The 15,648-nt window shown below is 45.1% G+C and overlaps 1 protein-coding gene across 5 annotated transcripts in view; it reads right to left on the bottom strand.

Annotated features, from left to right (window-relative positions):
- Window positions 1-15,648, bottom strand: part of lnx1 (ligand of numb-protein X 1) — a 68,752-nt gene that overhangs the window by 33,478 nt on the left and 19,626 nt on the right. For all 5 annotated transcript variants that reach the window (XM_014168982.2, XM_014168981.2, XM_014168985.2 and 2 more), the window contains one exon: window positions 1,681-1,928. In XM_014168982.2, the coding sequence (XP_014024457.2) occupies window positions 1,681-1,928 (248 nt within the window). The remainder of the gene's footprint in view (window positions 1-1,680; window positions 1,929-15,648) is intronic.

Below are 15,648 nucleotides of genomic sequence, written 5' to 3'. Positions count from 1 at the left end.
TGGGATGTTCACTACAGCTCAAAAGTTTGGGGTCACTTAGAAATGTCCTTGTTTTTGAAAGAAAAGCAAAACATTTTTGTCCATTAAAATAACACCAAATTGATCCGAAATACAGTGTAAACATTGTTAATGTTGTAAATGACTAGTGTAGCTGGATATGGCAGATTTTTTTATGGAATATCGACATAGGCGTACAGAGGCCCATTATCAGCAACCATCACTTCTGTGTTTCAATGGCACGTTGTTTTAGCTAATCTAAGTTTATCATTTTAAAAGGCTAATTGATCATCAGAAAACCCTTTTGCAGTTATGTTATCACAGCTGAAAACTGTTGTTCTGATTAAAGAAGCAATAAAACTGTCCTTCTTTAGACTAGTTGAGTATCTGGAGCATCAGCATTTGTGGGTTCGATTACAGGCTCAAAATGGCCAGCTTCATTAAATAGTACCCGCAAACACCAGTCTCAATATCAAAAGTGAAGAGGCGACTCCGGGAGGCTGGCCTTCTAGGCAGAGTTCCTCGGTCCAGTATCTGTGCTCTTTTGCCCATCTTAATCTTTTATTTTATTGGCCAGTCTGAGATATGGCATTTTCTTTGCAACTCTGCCCAGAAGGCCAGCATCCCGGAGTCGCCTCTTCACTGTTGACATTGAGACTGGTATTTTGCGGGTACTATTTAATGAAGCTGCCAGTTGAGGACTTGTTTCTCAAACTAGACACTCTAATGTACTTGTCCTCTTGCTCAGTTGTGCACCGGGGCCTCCCACTCCTCTTTCTATTCTGGTTTGAGCCAGTTTGCACTGTTCGGTGAAGGGATTAGTACACAGGGTTGTACGAGATCTTCAGTTTCTTGGCAATTTCTCGCATGGAATAGCCTTCATTTCTCAAAAGCAAGAATAGACTGACGAGTTTCAGATGAAAGTTCTTTGTTTCTGGCCATTTTGAGTCTGTAATCGAACTTACAAATGTTGATGCTCCAGATACTCAACTAGTCTATAGAAGGCCAGTTTTATTGCTTCTTTAATCAGAACAACAGTTTTCAGCTGTGCTAACATAATTGCAAAAGGGTTTTCTAATGATCAATTATCCTTTTAAAATGATAAACTTGGATTGGCTAACACAACGTGCCATTGGAACACAGGAGTGATGCTTGCTGATAAAGGGCCTCTGTACGCCTATGTAGATATTCCATAAAAACCTTACGTTTCCAGCTACAATATGATGTTATTTTAATGGACAAAAAAATGTGCTTTCTTTTAAAAACAAGGACATTTCTAAATGACCCCAAACTTTTGAACGGTAGTGTATATCTGGTGTGTGGGTATGAGGGGGTAAAATACATGTTTGAATAGTGTTTACTGGTGGTATCTATGTAAGTGAGGGGACTATAAAACTGTGACTAGAAAGCCTCCGCTGGCTCCCTGCTTTCTATTGATTTTCAATCAGTCACAGTGACAAACACTGCGATGCGCGCGCACACACACACACACACACACACACACACACACACACACACACACACACACACACACACACACACACACACACACACACACACACACACACACACACACACACATATACACACACACATATACACACACACACAGTGCTTTATAGATCAGAGAAAGGTTACTAGGTGCAGCACTACCCATAACCGTACGCACACAAACACACTCACTCTTCTTGGAACTGCTGCGGGCTGCCAGGCTTGTGGTGCTTCCTGATTGGCTGTTGTCCTCCATGCTGGGATCGAAGGCAGGGTTGACGAGGCCGGGCTCGTCTGATAGGAGGGCGACCGCAGAGGAGGTGGGGCCATCGCCGGGCAGGGTGGCCACAGTGAGTTCTGATGTGCTGTCAGTGCAGTCCCCCTCCTGGGAACGCCGCTTCCTGTCGGCAGACAGGCCATAGTGAGACGCCCCTTTACACCTTCAAATACACACACAGGGAGACAAGGACAGCCTGTCAGAAACATACACCATAGACCCAGCTGGGAGAGGTCACGCATCAACAACAACAGCAACCCACCAAGAAAACCTGAAAAGAGGTTCAAATGGGATACTGCAACAGAGACGTTGTATAATGTACCCTGTGATGGATGGAACTATTATTACGCTCTCAGTGACTCATCACCAATTACAGGATGTGTCATGAATATATGATGCAGTGAACACACGACAGCCACTGAATCACGGAACAGAATAGACTATCAGTCAACAGCCCTGAATCCTCTTGAATCGTCAGTGGCTCAGTAGTGACAACATAGTCCAGTCCAGGTAGAGAGGATATGGACAGGGATTAAACAAGAGAGATTAAGGTTAAAGGTCACCACCATCTCAGGAGCAGTGGTTAATATGATGTGACCTCTGACCCATCACCCCCTGGATGCATCCATCTCCTCACCTCTACTTCCTGATCCAAGCTGCCCAGAGGGGACATCTATTTGACCTCATGACTGATGTCATCATCTTGACAGGTGATTCCTCCTCAAGCAACATCACACACCCAATACACAACCTGCTAGTGTATAATAGTATATTTTCTTACATAGACAACTGATCATTGTATTTGCATTTGTATTTTTTATGGTTGTTCTTCTGAAATAAAAACTGGATTGATACTGTCATTTTGTCATTCTTGTCCTGTCACCCTTTCTGTCTTATTTGATCAGTCAGTGTATAATTAAGCAATAAGGACCAAGGGGGTGTGGTATATGGCCAATATACCACGGCTAAGGGCTATTCTTAGCCAGGATGCAACGAGGAGTTGCCACGACTCCCACCGAAGGTGGCTCCCCCTCCTGCTCGGGTGGCGCTCGGCAGTCGTCGTCACCGGCCTACTAGCTGCCACTGATTCCCTTTTGTTTACCCCCTTTCCGTTATTGTTTGCACCTGTTCTGTGTTGGGGTGATTAGCAGGGCTATATTAGCCAGTAGGCCCGCCTGCTCTTTGTGCGGGATTGTTTCTCATTTGTATTGCTTGGTTACACGCTGTTGGTGTTTTGCGCTAGTGCGTGTCTTTGCGCCGACTGTGTTTGTCCCCTGTGTTTGGGGCACTTTGTTTTGTGTGCGCTCCTATTGCTATTTGGGGTGGCTTGTGTTTTCGCCGTTTGGCTCATTAAAAGCCATTACCCGATATCGCTGCTTCCTGCGTCTGATTCCTCTCCCACAACGCTCAAGCCTTACAGGAGTGCCTGGATATAGCCCTTCGCCGTGTTATATTGGCCATATACCACAGCCTTATTGCTATTATAAACTGGTTACTTAGAAAATATATGTTTTGTCATACCCGTGGTATATGGTCTGATATAGCTTTCAGCGAATCAGCATTCAGGGCTCGAACCACCCAGTTTATGTATTGTGCTGCTGTTTGAGTCACTGTGGATAAGATCGGCTGACAGATGATTGAATACAAATGTGAACAAATCAACGTTCCAGTGGTTATAGAGAGCAGGTAACACAGGATACATGAGGAATATAAAACACCACAGAGATCTCAATGTCATATTCTCCCTCATGAAACTAATCGCATTCTCAAATTCCCAATATTGTTGACGTCTTTCACGTCCCTACACTCGCTCTGCAACACAAACAGAACACTCGAAAGGCACAAATACCAACGTGCACATACACACGCACAACCCTACAATTGAAATCCTCACAAACTGAGCATGTCGGAGAGTGTGTTTGCAAATAGACAGCAAACAGCTGTCTCTGGGTTTTCCTCTCTTTCCCATAATAAAGGCTTTTTGGTTGAAGTGCCAATAACGGAAGCTGAAACAACATTGTCCTGTCTCTGCCTCTCTGTAGAGCTATAAGAACAAACATTCATTAACTGTCTTTTTTATGGGCTGGATCATACCAGACCCAGTTAGAGATTCTACTAACACACTCAGACATACACAGCAAACCAGTCTGAAGCAGTGTTTTGTCTCAATAGAGGTCTGTCTGAGCAGGTCATGCTCTGTGTCCATACATCACAGACAGAGAGATTTCATCCTGAACTGGCCTCTATATCTCACTTCCAGCCATAGGGCTTGACTGGCTCCACCAGTCAGACAGAATTTGGGGAGCAGTCGGTTCAGTTTGGCATGGTTACTGACATTCAAAGAAGAGGGAGACGTTTCAGACAGTGGAGCCAAGCAGAGGACCATTGATCATGATTTGTGGCCCAGTCAGAGCTTGGCTATGCTGGGACGCTTGCTATTACTAACTTCCACCTGTGTTCCACAAACCTGTCAGATGCAGGGAGGTGTGTGTGCTTACGTGTGTGTGTGTGGCGGTCTCTTTTTATCTACTGGAAACTCACCCTAATTCAGAGCTAACGTATTGAATCCTATCAAGAGTGTCGAGTCAGCAATATACCACTTAAGCAAGGGTGGTTGGAAGTGGTTGGATAGAAGAAGAATATTTCAGTCCACAACGCTGAGCCCTGCTTCAGTGGAGAGGGGCATCATCCTTCCACATGTCACTCGACATCAATTTGTGTAATTAAAGCTGCATGTACATCAGTCATAAAAGACTGCTGTTACACCAGCACGTTACGTGCTTCAAGTGGGGCTAAATTAATTACTTCAGGACATTAGGAACTTTACAACGTGCACAAGCACACATGTGTATGCACGCACACACGCTCACACACACACCGCAGACACTGGAACACACCTTCAGATGGCAAGCCTGCAGTACAGTACCTTTGGAGAAGCTGACAGTATGGAATTAAATCCTGAGAAAACATTCCCACATTTTACCCACGGCAGTGGAAAATTGAAAACCTAAGTTAACGGAGCTGTTCAGAGAGTGATTAACAACCCACATGACAAAATACTATAGTATAAATACTATAGTATTCACAAAAGTTTTTTGGCTGACTACTTTAGTATTTACTATAGTGTTTTTGTTTTATTATTTTTGACATCGAAGTGGAGGCTTTCTCCTTCAGGAAACCTACTGGAGAAATACTAGAAGAGCACATTTTTGAAAACCTGTAGATAGGTAGGTAGTGTCATGACTTGACTTTAACATTCATCTGAAGACTGTTATTTTTTCAATTTACTAACTATGTTTCATTTTTACCCGATTAAATTAATCATGTAACAATTAACTCATTAGGATCTGGGGCACCACGAGAGCGGTTCTTTAAAGAGTTACCATCTCCCAAATTAAACCCTAAAAGGTCTTTACCTATTACATATATAAACTATCAACGGCGGCAGGTAGCCTAGTGGTTAGAGCATTGGGCCAGTAACCGAAAGGTTGCTGGATTGAATCCCTGAGCTGACAAGATAAAAATCTGTCGTTTGCACCTGAACAAAGCAGTTAACCCACTGTTCCCTGGTAGATCGTCATTGTAAATAAGAATTTGTTCTTAACTGACTAAATAAATGTTCAAATAAAAGCTTCTATAATTCTGAACAGTCGTAACCTCCTTGCATCTGCAAAACCCGAGCCTTACTTATGATTCAGTACTACACAAATTGGTTTAATTATTTATTTACTTGCTAGTTAAATGGGAACACAGAATAAACACGCACACTCTGTACTGGTTATTGACTGGAGACATAATACGCTGAAAACAGGTCCCTTGCGGAATGACAACAACATGGATGCTTGTTATAGAAGAGATGGAGAGAAAGGGACAGAGACACTTAACATTGCCACTTTCAGAAACTACTCTCACATACAATAACCATATACTTTGCACACAAACCTCCGCCCGCTTTGAGCAAGAAATCATGAAGGGTATGAAAGAAGCTGTAGAGTCTGTACCATCAGTCTGTATATCCAAATATGATCCAAGTAATAAGTTCCCACAAGGTGTGTGACCAGTGCATCCCGGGTGGTTTGAAGAATGCATTATCTATGCGAGCGGAAGCTCACGGTACAATATGGTTTATCTCTCAGAGACGACACCCTAGTCATTGTCTCGTGTGTGCCTTGTTAAGGGCTTTGATACCCTTAATTCAAATCCCCTTCCTTCTGGGGATCAGAGGCACAGGGCTGCTTTAGCCACTTAGGCATATCTCCACTGCTGCTTAGAACATTAAAGGCTGTCTGGAGGAATTAAGGCCACAATCTCTCCAGTCTGAGGCCAGAGCAGGGAACCCAGACAACAGTCTCCAAGTCGCAGAGGGACAGGGTGGTCCTGAAGCTGGGGACCCTAGAGAGAGGAACCAATGAGCGAAGACAAACAAATGTTGGATAATTTTCTTCCGAATGAAGTACTCTTTTTCTTTGTCTGCCTTCCTATCTAATACACAAACAAAACCTCCTCCTGTAGTGTTGTGTAAATTGTGTTTTTCTGCCCCCCCCCCCCCACCCTCCCTTGTGTGTGTCAGTGTGTGATTTGTGTTGCGGGGGATCATGGCTCAGCTTAGTGCTGGCTCATTAGAGCTAGCTGCCTGCCTCAGCAGCAGTACACCATGCCTAGTTCTCCACAGTCACAGACAGACACAGAGAGACGCTTCAGTAATCACATAATCTCCATTAACCCTGTGATCTGGATAGAGATAGCTAAGAAACACCTTCTCTGGCACAATAATAATTACCCAGCATTCCGTGGGAGGGGCAGCGGAGGATAGAGGGGAGGATGCGCCCTGGCTGGCTGTGACAAAAACAGTCTTCTTCTTGTGATGTGAAATAAACACCAGCTCACAACTCATCAAAGCCTGTGAGATTCTCCAATCCTCTTTAGGGGTGAGTGGATTATCCTCCCTAACCCAAATACGCTACGCTCTCCCTCTCTCGACTGACTGCAGCAGACAATAATATTATCAGCACAGAATACACAGATAGCACAAATAACCACAGATCATTATCAAAATATGAGCTAGATCAGTCAGTCTGGTGCGGACACAGGGTTCCTTGTATTTGTGTGTGTGGATGTTTGTGCATGTGTGTGTATAGTGTGTGTGTATATGTGTGCATGCATGTGAATGGCCTTGACTACCCAGAGTGTCTGTCAGAGATGGTCCAGTGTTGTGACCTGAACCCTGATGGACGTATCCATTCTGAAGTTGGTGTATAGCAGGGGTGGGCAACTCCAGTCCTCGAGGGCTGGAGTTGCCCACTCACACTTTTTCTCCATTCCTAGCAAACACAGCTGATTAATCAAATTTCATTCTGAACTGGAGATCATGACTAGGTGATTATTGGAGTCAGGTGTGTTAGCTGGGGCTGGGGAAAAACTGTGACACCAATCAGGCACTCGAGGACTGGAATTGCCCGCCCCTGGTGTATAGCATCCTGTCTGTGGTGTGTGATGGCTACCGAGAGTCATGAACCAACCCAGTCCCCGGCCAGGCCCTTCCCCCCTACTGGCAGTAGAGAAGCCAGCAGTGTTAATCCGGACTGTTGGAGTACTGCAATCCTTTCTCAGCTCACTCCATGACAGCTCAGTTCTTAAGACGTATTGGGAAATATAGCTTCTGACATAACAGGCTGAGAGAAAAGGAAAATATGATTCTGTTCTGCTTCAGGCCTGGAGGAAGAAGCTTTTCTTTGGTACTGTGAAAGATGGGACATATGTATGTGAAAGAGAGCGTCGTTTGGGACAGAAAATACCTCCCAACAGTAGGCCTATATTGGGAATACAAATGACAGTAAAGCATTCTGGGAAGTATGATATCCCATCATTCCTGAGCGTTTTTAATTACCCCATCGTCTAAACCGAGGAGTATCATCTTCCTTATCTCTATCTGTGCTTTGTCACAAGATCAAACTGAAGCTCCTTGCTTTGGCGAAAAAGCCCCGGGATTAAGAAACTCTAAATCTCACTAATCTTACAAAAAGAGGAGGAGAAAAAAACCTTCTTCTTCTCCTTCTCGCTCTCTGTCTAAAAAAAAAGTATCCCTCTGAGCTCCTCTTGATGTCTGCTCCAAAAGTAAAACTCTTGACAGCTAACTGTCTGCCTGTCAGACAGAGCTTTTGGCTTAGACACGTCACAGAGGAACACTCACAACCCACTGGGTACAGACGTCATTTCAATGTCTAGTTTTGATTTAATTTTGGATAAGTTGTCAACTAACGCGAATTCAAAGTGAAATCAACAAAACATTTCACCATGTCAATGGATTTAGGTTAAAAGTTGGTTGAAAAGATACTAAATTCCCTTAAGTTGCTGACTTTTTCAAATCCAATCAGTTTTCCACATTCGTTTTGAAATGGTATGGAAACAATGTAGATTGAACCAATTTTTGCCCAATGGGTTTAAACTGTTTGATGAAATAAAACGCAGCTCTTCCTTTCTTTGCCTCAGCCTCTCCTCTCCACATGCACACATACGCCACAGGAGGTTGGTGGCACCTTAATTGGGGAGGACGGCTCGTGGTAATGGCTGGAGCGGAATTAGTGGAATGGTATCAAATACATCAAACACATGGTTTACATGGGTTTGATGCCATTCCAAGGGCTCCGTTCCAGCCATTATTATGAGCCGTCCTCCCCTCAGCAGCCTCCACTGATGTACGCACACACACACACATACACACACTCACTCACGGGCTCGCAGTCCGCTGAGGCATGACATGGGGAGGGAAATTGTTAATTAATTAAATCCATATTGACAAAGGCCCGGAGAAAAGAGGAGAACATCTGTGTTCACTAGCTCCTTAATTAGATCAATTTATCAATTATAAAACCTTGCTTTATTTTGAGAAGACCATATACGTAGGGAGGGAGGGTGGGTGGGAAGGGGGGAGAGAATGAATGATGAACTGAAAGAACTTGAATTAGTAGGCGTGCTGGTGTGTTGATTGGATTGTGTTGCTTTTGCTCAGAGGAAATATCAGCTATAGGGTGTGACTCAACAACAAAGCACTTCAGGTCCCGAGACGAACACGTCCGGGACCCATATCAAAGACATCCCCCACGCACAAAATCCGGCTACTGTACTGGTTTGGCAGGATTGGTTCATCTGTATTTATGATCTAAAAAAAAAAACTCCCAGCCCTGAGTCAATGAGGTCATCTTCCTCCAACTTCCTGAGCTCTGAATCAGGCCTTTTCTCCAATCAATATCAGAGTCCCATCAGCCAAAGCCATGACCTGACATGATCAGCCAGGAAGGACGTTGATGCAGCAGTCATTGCATGAGTGTCGCGTTTCAACCAATCGAGAGTCTGTTCTCTCTGTCCTCTGTATTCCTCTCTCCCTCGTCTCCTATTCCTTCATCCTGTTCTCAATTTTGTACTCTCTCCCTCCATCCTTTATGCTCTATCCTACTCTCTTTCCCTCCACCTCTGTAACTCTGTCTCTCTCTCTCTCTCTCTCTCTGCCAGATTGATTCTCTCCTCCTCGGTTTGGGAGCGTAGCTGGCTCTGAGATCGCTACAATCACGGCAGCTCCACTACATAAAAAGACTGCTGAAGAAGCCTATCTCAAGAGTGCAATGTGCACACCAAACGTTGTATTTCATGCAAATTCCAGCAATCGTCAGTGCTTCAGTCAGTGTAAGCATATAAGGCAAAAACCATGGCAGCTAAGAATGACTGCAGTGGGAATTGTGCATGTATCATTCTTTCCAGCACCTATGTCTGTGTTAATTGATGTGTTGGAAAAAAAACACAATTAGCTATAAGGGGAGGTATGTGGAGGTTGTGGAGGTTGTGATACGTGTGTGTATGTGTGAGCACTTCGCATGCGTGTTTGAACGTGAGCGTAAGAACCTTCAACGTTAAAAGTCATGGACAGCCTAAGGCTCCAGATGACTTGTAGGTGAATTATAGATCTGTTCTATTCACTGTGACATTAGAGGCCTGTCTGTGTGGGTGTATAGTTATTTGTATGGGAGTTATGCAGTATGTATGTGCTAGTCCAGTATATATGAATAATATATTGTAATCTCCTATTAACTTAAATGTATGTTGTATTTTGTTTGTGGTTGGCCTACTTTTCCCTCACATGCTACTAATTCAGTGCCAGAGTAGCCGTGCATGCAAAACATTTGACATATCTGGCATTTTGTCAGTATGTGCAGTACTGTGTTTCCGTGTGTGTGTGTGTACATTATTATCCTGGGTATACAACAACACTCCTATATAACCCTCTGTTAAGTGCATCCCATGGGTCCTGTGTGCTCTTTCTGCTGGTATCCCATAATGCTCTATGCGCCTCTCCACTCCTCTCTATGGTCTCGTTTCTCACATGGTCTGAGAGTGGGCGGGGTGGGGGGGCGTATTGCTGTCGGACCCATACCTACACCAGCCTGTCCAAGGTTGGTCAGCCTGTCCAAACAAGGCAACTATCCCTGCGGCGCCATACCGTAGTTACACTGGGCACTGGTCCCTAGTCCCTGGTGGTATCCCTGTTTGTTTCCCGGTCCACACAACGTGCTGCAACAAGCTCTCACAGTCTCATCCATGTTTTCACAAAACACATTTCGAAGTTGTTCCAAACGTCAAATTTTGAAGTGTTTAAGATTAAGTTTAGGCATTAACACAATTTTTTTAAGGTTAGGGTTAAGTTTAGGCATTAACTCCGAATGGTCAAGGTAAATAATACGATTTGGGATAGGCTTTAAACAAAAATCTCAAAAACAACTTTCTATTGCTGGATTTGAACATGCAACCTTTGACACCAGATGCTTACACCAATCTCCCCTTCCACAACACCCTCACAAAACCAAAACCTACCTGAAGGTAACAGCGCTCACTGTTACCCCTAGTGGCCTGTTTCCATGTAATCTCCCGACATCCTCAGGCATGGATGGATGTTGAATACTGACAGGGGTAGGTCAGGTCAGGGGTGACCTAGCTGTACGTATCACGGTGGTGCTTTATGACGTGACAACAGCTCAGCTAGGGGCGTGGCAAGAGGCAGCCGGGGCATCAAATCACTGACATGACAGATTAGACTAGCTTCTGCTTTCCTCTCCTCTGCTCTTCTCTCTGCTCTCTTTCTGTCTCTCCCTCTGTCCCTGTCTCTGAGATAGCTACACTTCAGTGTCTCTGGTCTGGCCATTCATATGGAACATCCCATGGTGATAAGAAATTCAGCAGAGGGGATATATCCACCTTGTAGGACAGGATGCAGCTCAACAGACATACTGATACAGGCAGACCAAAGGCACACTGATACAGGCAGACCAAAGGCACACTGATACAGGCAGACCAAAGGCACACTGATACAGGCAGACCAAAGGCACACTGATACAGGCAGACCAAAGGCACACTGATACAGGCAGACCAAAGGCACACTGATACAGGCAGACCAAAGGCACACTGATACAGGCAGACCAAAGGCACACTGATACAGGCAGACCAAAGGCCTATTCAACAGGATGGTATGAATGCCTTGTTATTCTTCAGTATGTGTCATTATTTTACGATACGGCTAGGCAGTAGAATACTACAGTACTACAGTATAGTATACATGTACAAACAAACACATGTTCTGCAAAATGCATACCCACCCAATGAACACAATACATTGAATAAAACCTCTCCTTGTCCCAGTCTGGAATCCCCACGTTTTAAGATGACCACCATCATTCCTGTTCTCAAGAACTCTAAGGCTTCATGCCACAAAATTGTAATTACTTCGCTGCTATGGCCTATTTATTGCCTTACCTCCTCACGCCATTTGCACACACTGTATATAGACTTTCTTTTTTTTCTATTGTGTTATTGACTGTACGCTTGTTTATTCCATGTGTAACTCTGTGTTGTTGTTTGGGTCGCACTGCTTTGCTTTATCTTGGCCAGGCCGCGGTTGTAAATGAGAACTTGTTCTCAACTAGCCTACCTGGTTAAATAAAGGTGAAAAAGAAAATACAAAAAATATAAACTACCTCCCTGTAGCACTCACATCTGTAATCATGAAGTGCTTTGAAAGGCTATTTATGGCTCACATCAACTCCCTCCTCCCAGACACCATAGACCCACTCTAATTTGCATACCGCCACAACAGATCCATAAACAGATCCACTCCACGCTGCCCTCACCCACCAAGATAAGAGGAATACCTATGTGAGAATGCTGTTCAATGGATCCTGGACTCCTTGACAGACAAACCCCAGGTAGTAAGGGTAGGCAGCATCACCTCCGCCACGCTCACCCTTAACACGCGGGCCCCACAGAGGTGTGTGCTTTTTCCCCTCCTGTGCTCCCTGTTCACCCACGACTGCATGGCCACGCACGACTCCAACACCATCATCAAGTTTGCTGACGACACTAAGTTGGTAGGCCTGATCACCGGCGACGATGAGACAGCCTGCAAGGAGGCGGTCCGTGACCTGGCAGTGTAGTGCTGGGACAACAACATCTCCCTCAACGTCAGTAAGACCAAGGAGCTGATTGTGGATTACAGGAAACGGGGGGTGGCGAGCACAGCGCAACAGGCTCTCTTCTCCCTCAGGAGGTTGAAAAGGTTTGTCATGGGCCCTCAAATCTTCAAAAAGTTCTACAGCTGCACCACTGAGAGCACTTTGACTGGCTGCATCACCGTTTGGTATAGCAACAGCACCGCCCTCGATCGCATAATGCTACAGAGGATGTTGCAGACAGCCCAGTAAATCACTGGGGCAGAGCTCCCTACCATCCAGGACCTCTATATCAGGCGGTGTGAAAGGAAGGACCGGAAAAGCAATATAGGCTTTAGCCACCCAAGCCATAGACTGTTCGCTCTACTTCCGCACGGCAAGCGGTACCAGTGCATCAAGTCAGACACCAACAGGCTCCTGAACAGCTTCTATCCCCAAGCCATAAGACTGCTAAATATCTAACAGAATGGCTACGCGGACTAGTTGACCCTTCTATTTGATTAATATTTTTACACTGTCTCTATGCACACTCACAGGACTCTACACACTCACAGGACTCTACACACTCACGCACACTGACACTCCAACACCCACATAACATGCACACACATTTATACTGACTCTACACACATGGACATACACTTACTCACATCAAATCAAATCAAATGTTATTAGTCACATACAACAGTGAAATGCTTACTTACAATCCCCTAACCAACAATGCAGCTTAAAAAATATGAATAAGAATAAAAAATAAAAGTAAGTAAGCAAGAGCAGCAGTAAAATAACAATAGCGAGCCTATATACACAGGGGGTACTGGTACAGAATCAATGTGCAGGGGAACCGGTTAGTCGAGGTAATTGAGGTAATATGTACATGTAGGTAGAGTTATTAAAGTGACTATGCCTAGATAATAACAGAAAAATAGAAGCTATTTAGAAGCCTCTTGGACCTAGACTTGGTGCTCTGGTACTGCTTGCCGTGCGGTACCAGAGAGAACAGTCTATGACTAGGGTGACTGGAGTCTGTGACAATTTTTAGGGCCTTCCTCTGACACCACCTGGTATAGAAGTTCTGGATGGCAGGAAGCTTGGCCCCAATGATGTACTGGGCCGTACACACTACCCTCTGTAGTGCCTTGCGGTCGGAGGCCGAGCAGTTGCCATACCAGGCGGTGATGCAACCAGTCAGGATGCTCTCAATGATGCAGCTGTAGAACCTTTTGGAGTCATGCCTGGCAATGCAGTCATGAGTGAACAGGGAGTACAGGAGGGGACTGAGCACACACCCCTGAGGGGCCCCTGTGTTGAGGATCAGCGTGGCGGATGTGTTGTTACCTACCCTTACCTCCTGGGGGCGGCCTGTCAGGAAGTCCAGGATCCAGTTGCAGAGGGAGGTGTTTAGTCCCAGAATCCTTAGCTTATTGAAGAACTTTGAGGGCACTATGGTGCTGAACGCTGAGCTGTAGTCAATGAATAGCATTCTCACGTAGGTGTTCCTTTTGTCCAGGTGGGAAAGAGCAGTGTGGAGTGCAATAGAGATTGCATCATCTGTGGATCTGTTGTATGCAAATTGGAGTGGGTCTAGGGTTTCTGGGATAATGGTGTTGATGTGAGCCATGACCAGCCTTTCAAAGCACTTAATGGCAACAGACGTGAGTGCTATGGGTCGATAGTCATTTAGGCAGGTTACCTTTGTGTTCTTGGGCACAGGGACTATGGTGGTCTGCTTGAAACATGTTGGTATTACAGAGTCAGACAGGGAGAGGTTGAAAATGTCAGTGAAGACACTTGCCAGTTGTTCAGTGCATGCTCGCAGTACACGTCCTGGTAATCCGTCTGGCCTGGCGGCCTTGTGAATGTTGACCTGTTTGAAGGTCTTATTCACATCGGCTGCGGAGAGCGTGATCAAACAGTCATCCGGAACAGCTGGTGCTCTCATGCATGTTTTTACCCCTATACATATCTGCCTTTATCACTCCAGTAGCTCTGCATATTGTAAATATGATATTGGAACTGACCCTCTATATAGCTTCTTACTTTCTCGTGTTCTTATTTCTTATTTCTATATCTTGTGTGTTTTTGTTCTACCTTATGTTATTTTTAGTTCTACATTGATATTGATACTGCATTGTTGAGTTTAGAGCTCGCAAGAAAGGCATTTCACTGTACCTGGGCACGTGACATTACAACTTGGAACTTGAAAGTGCTGACTTGCATACAGACTGCATGTCTCGAACCTCACAATCTCCATCGCCTCCCCCATGTCCTCCAAGCTAGTGACCCGTGTGCCTTGCTCAACATGTCTGCATGAATACAGTGAAATTAGTTCGAGGAGAAGACTCTCAAAGTCACAAAGACGACCCTCTGCTCTCTTCCTCTCATGAATAAATTATTATGTAAATAATTAATCACTGCATTTGTGTGTGTTTTTTGTGCACATGGGCCGTGTGATAATGTGTGTATGTATGTGTGTGTGCCTCTGTGTGCATGTGTGCGTGCGTATATGCAGTACACTGTATCTCTCATAAAGTGTGTCCTTTACACTTGTTTGGGGGGGGAAGTGCCTCCACACACCACAGTTGTCTTTTCATCAGTGTATACTGCATGTTCCTATGGTAAAGTGTGAATAGCTAAAAAAAAAAAGTGTTTTATGCATGGTACGTGAGCATCATTCACTAACAGTCTCCAGAGAGAAAGTTAAGAATATAAGCTCAAGAAGTCTAGTAGGATAAGAAGTTGCCTGTTGGCTTGATGTTAATCATAGCCTATCACTCTGCCCTCCGCTCCTCTGCTCTCCTCTGCCGCCAGCCTGATAGACGCACTGAGACGAAGAGCTGCCTGACTGCAGAAAAATGATGAATATTTAATCCCGACAAAAGTGCAATTAGTGAAGCCAGCCCTCCACCCTGCCACTGGGCTAAGATGGACCAGGTTGGTAGTCGACTAGCATGGGTAGTCGGGGTACTGTATGTCTTTGACTGGGGATGGGTTGGACCTGGAATAAACAAACGCCCCTTATGGTTCAGATCCCTTGCTCTGTGGCCGGGCGGCGGGCTGATCCCATTAGGATGTGTCCGTGCGGAAAGCGTCTGGAACGCCACAGCTCTCTACGTCGAGCTTTGGAGATTCAGGCTGAAAGGACGGAAGCTAAGCTAATCATAGCGTTTAAGACATGTCAGCCCAGGCCCCAGAAATGAACGCAGATTAATCATTAACGTTCTATAGCACTGCACTGTGATTATCAGGGGAGTAGAGGGCGTGTGTGCTGGGTGAGAGGTGAGACATCTGTGTGTGTGGCAGCGTGTGTGTGTGGCAGCGTGTGTGTGTGGCAGCGTGTGTGCGTGGCAGCATGTGTGCGTGGCAGCGTGTGTGCGTGGCAGAGTGTGTGCG

This window comes from Salmo salar, chromosome ssa23, assembly GCF_905237065.1.
Source record: "Salmo salar chromosome ssa23, Ssal_v3.1, whole genome shotgun sequence".
Lineage (NCBI taxonomy): Eukaryota > Metazoa > Chordata > Actinopteri > Salmoniformes > Salmonidae > Salmo > Salmo salar.
Note: the sequence above shows the minus strand (reverse complement) of the source record. Positions and strands in the feature narration are given on the sequence as shown.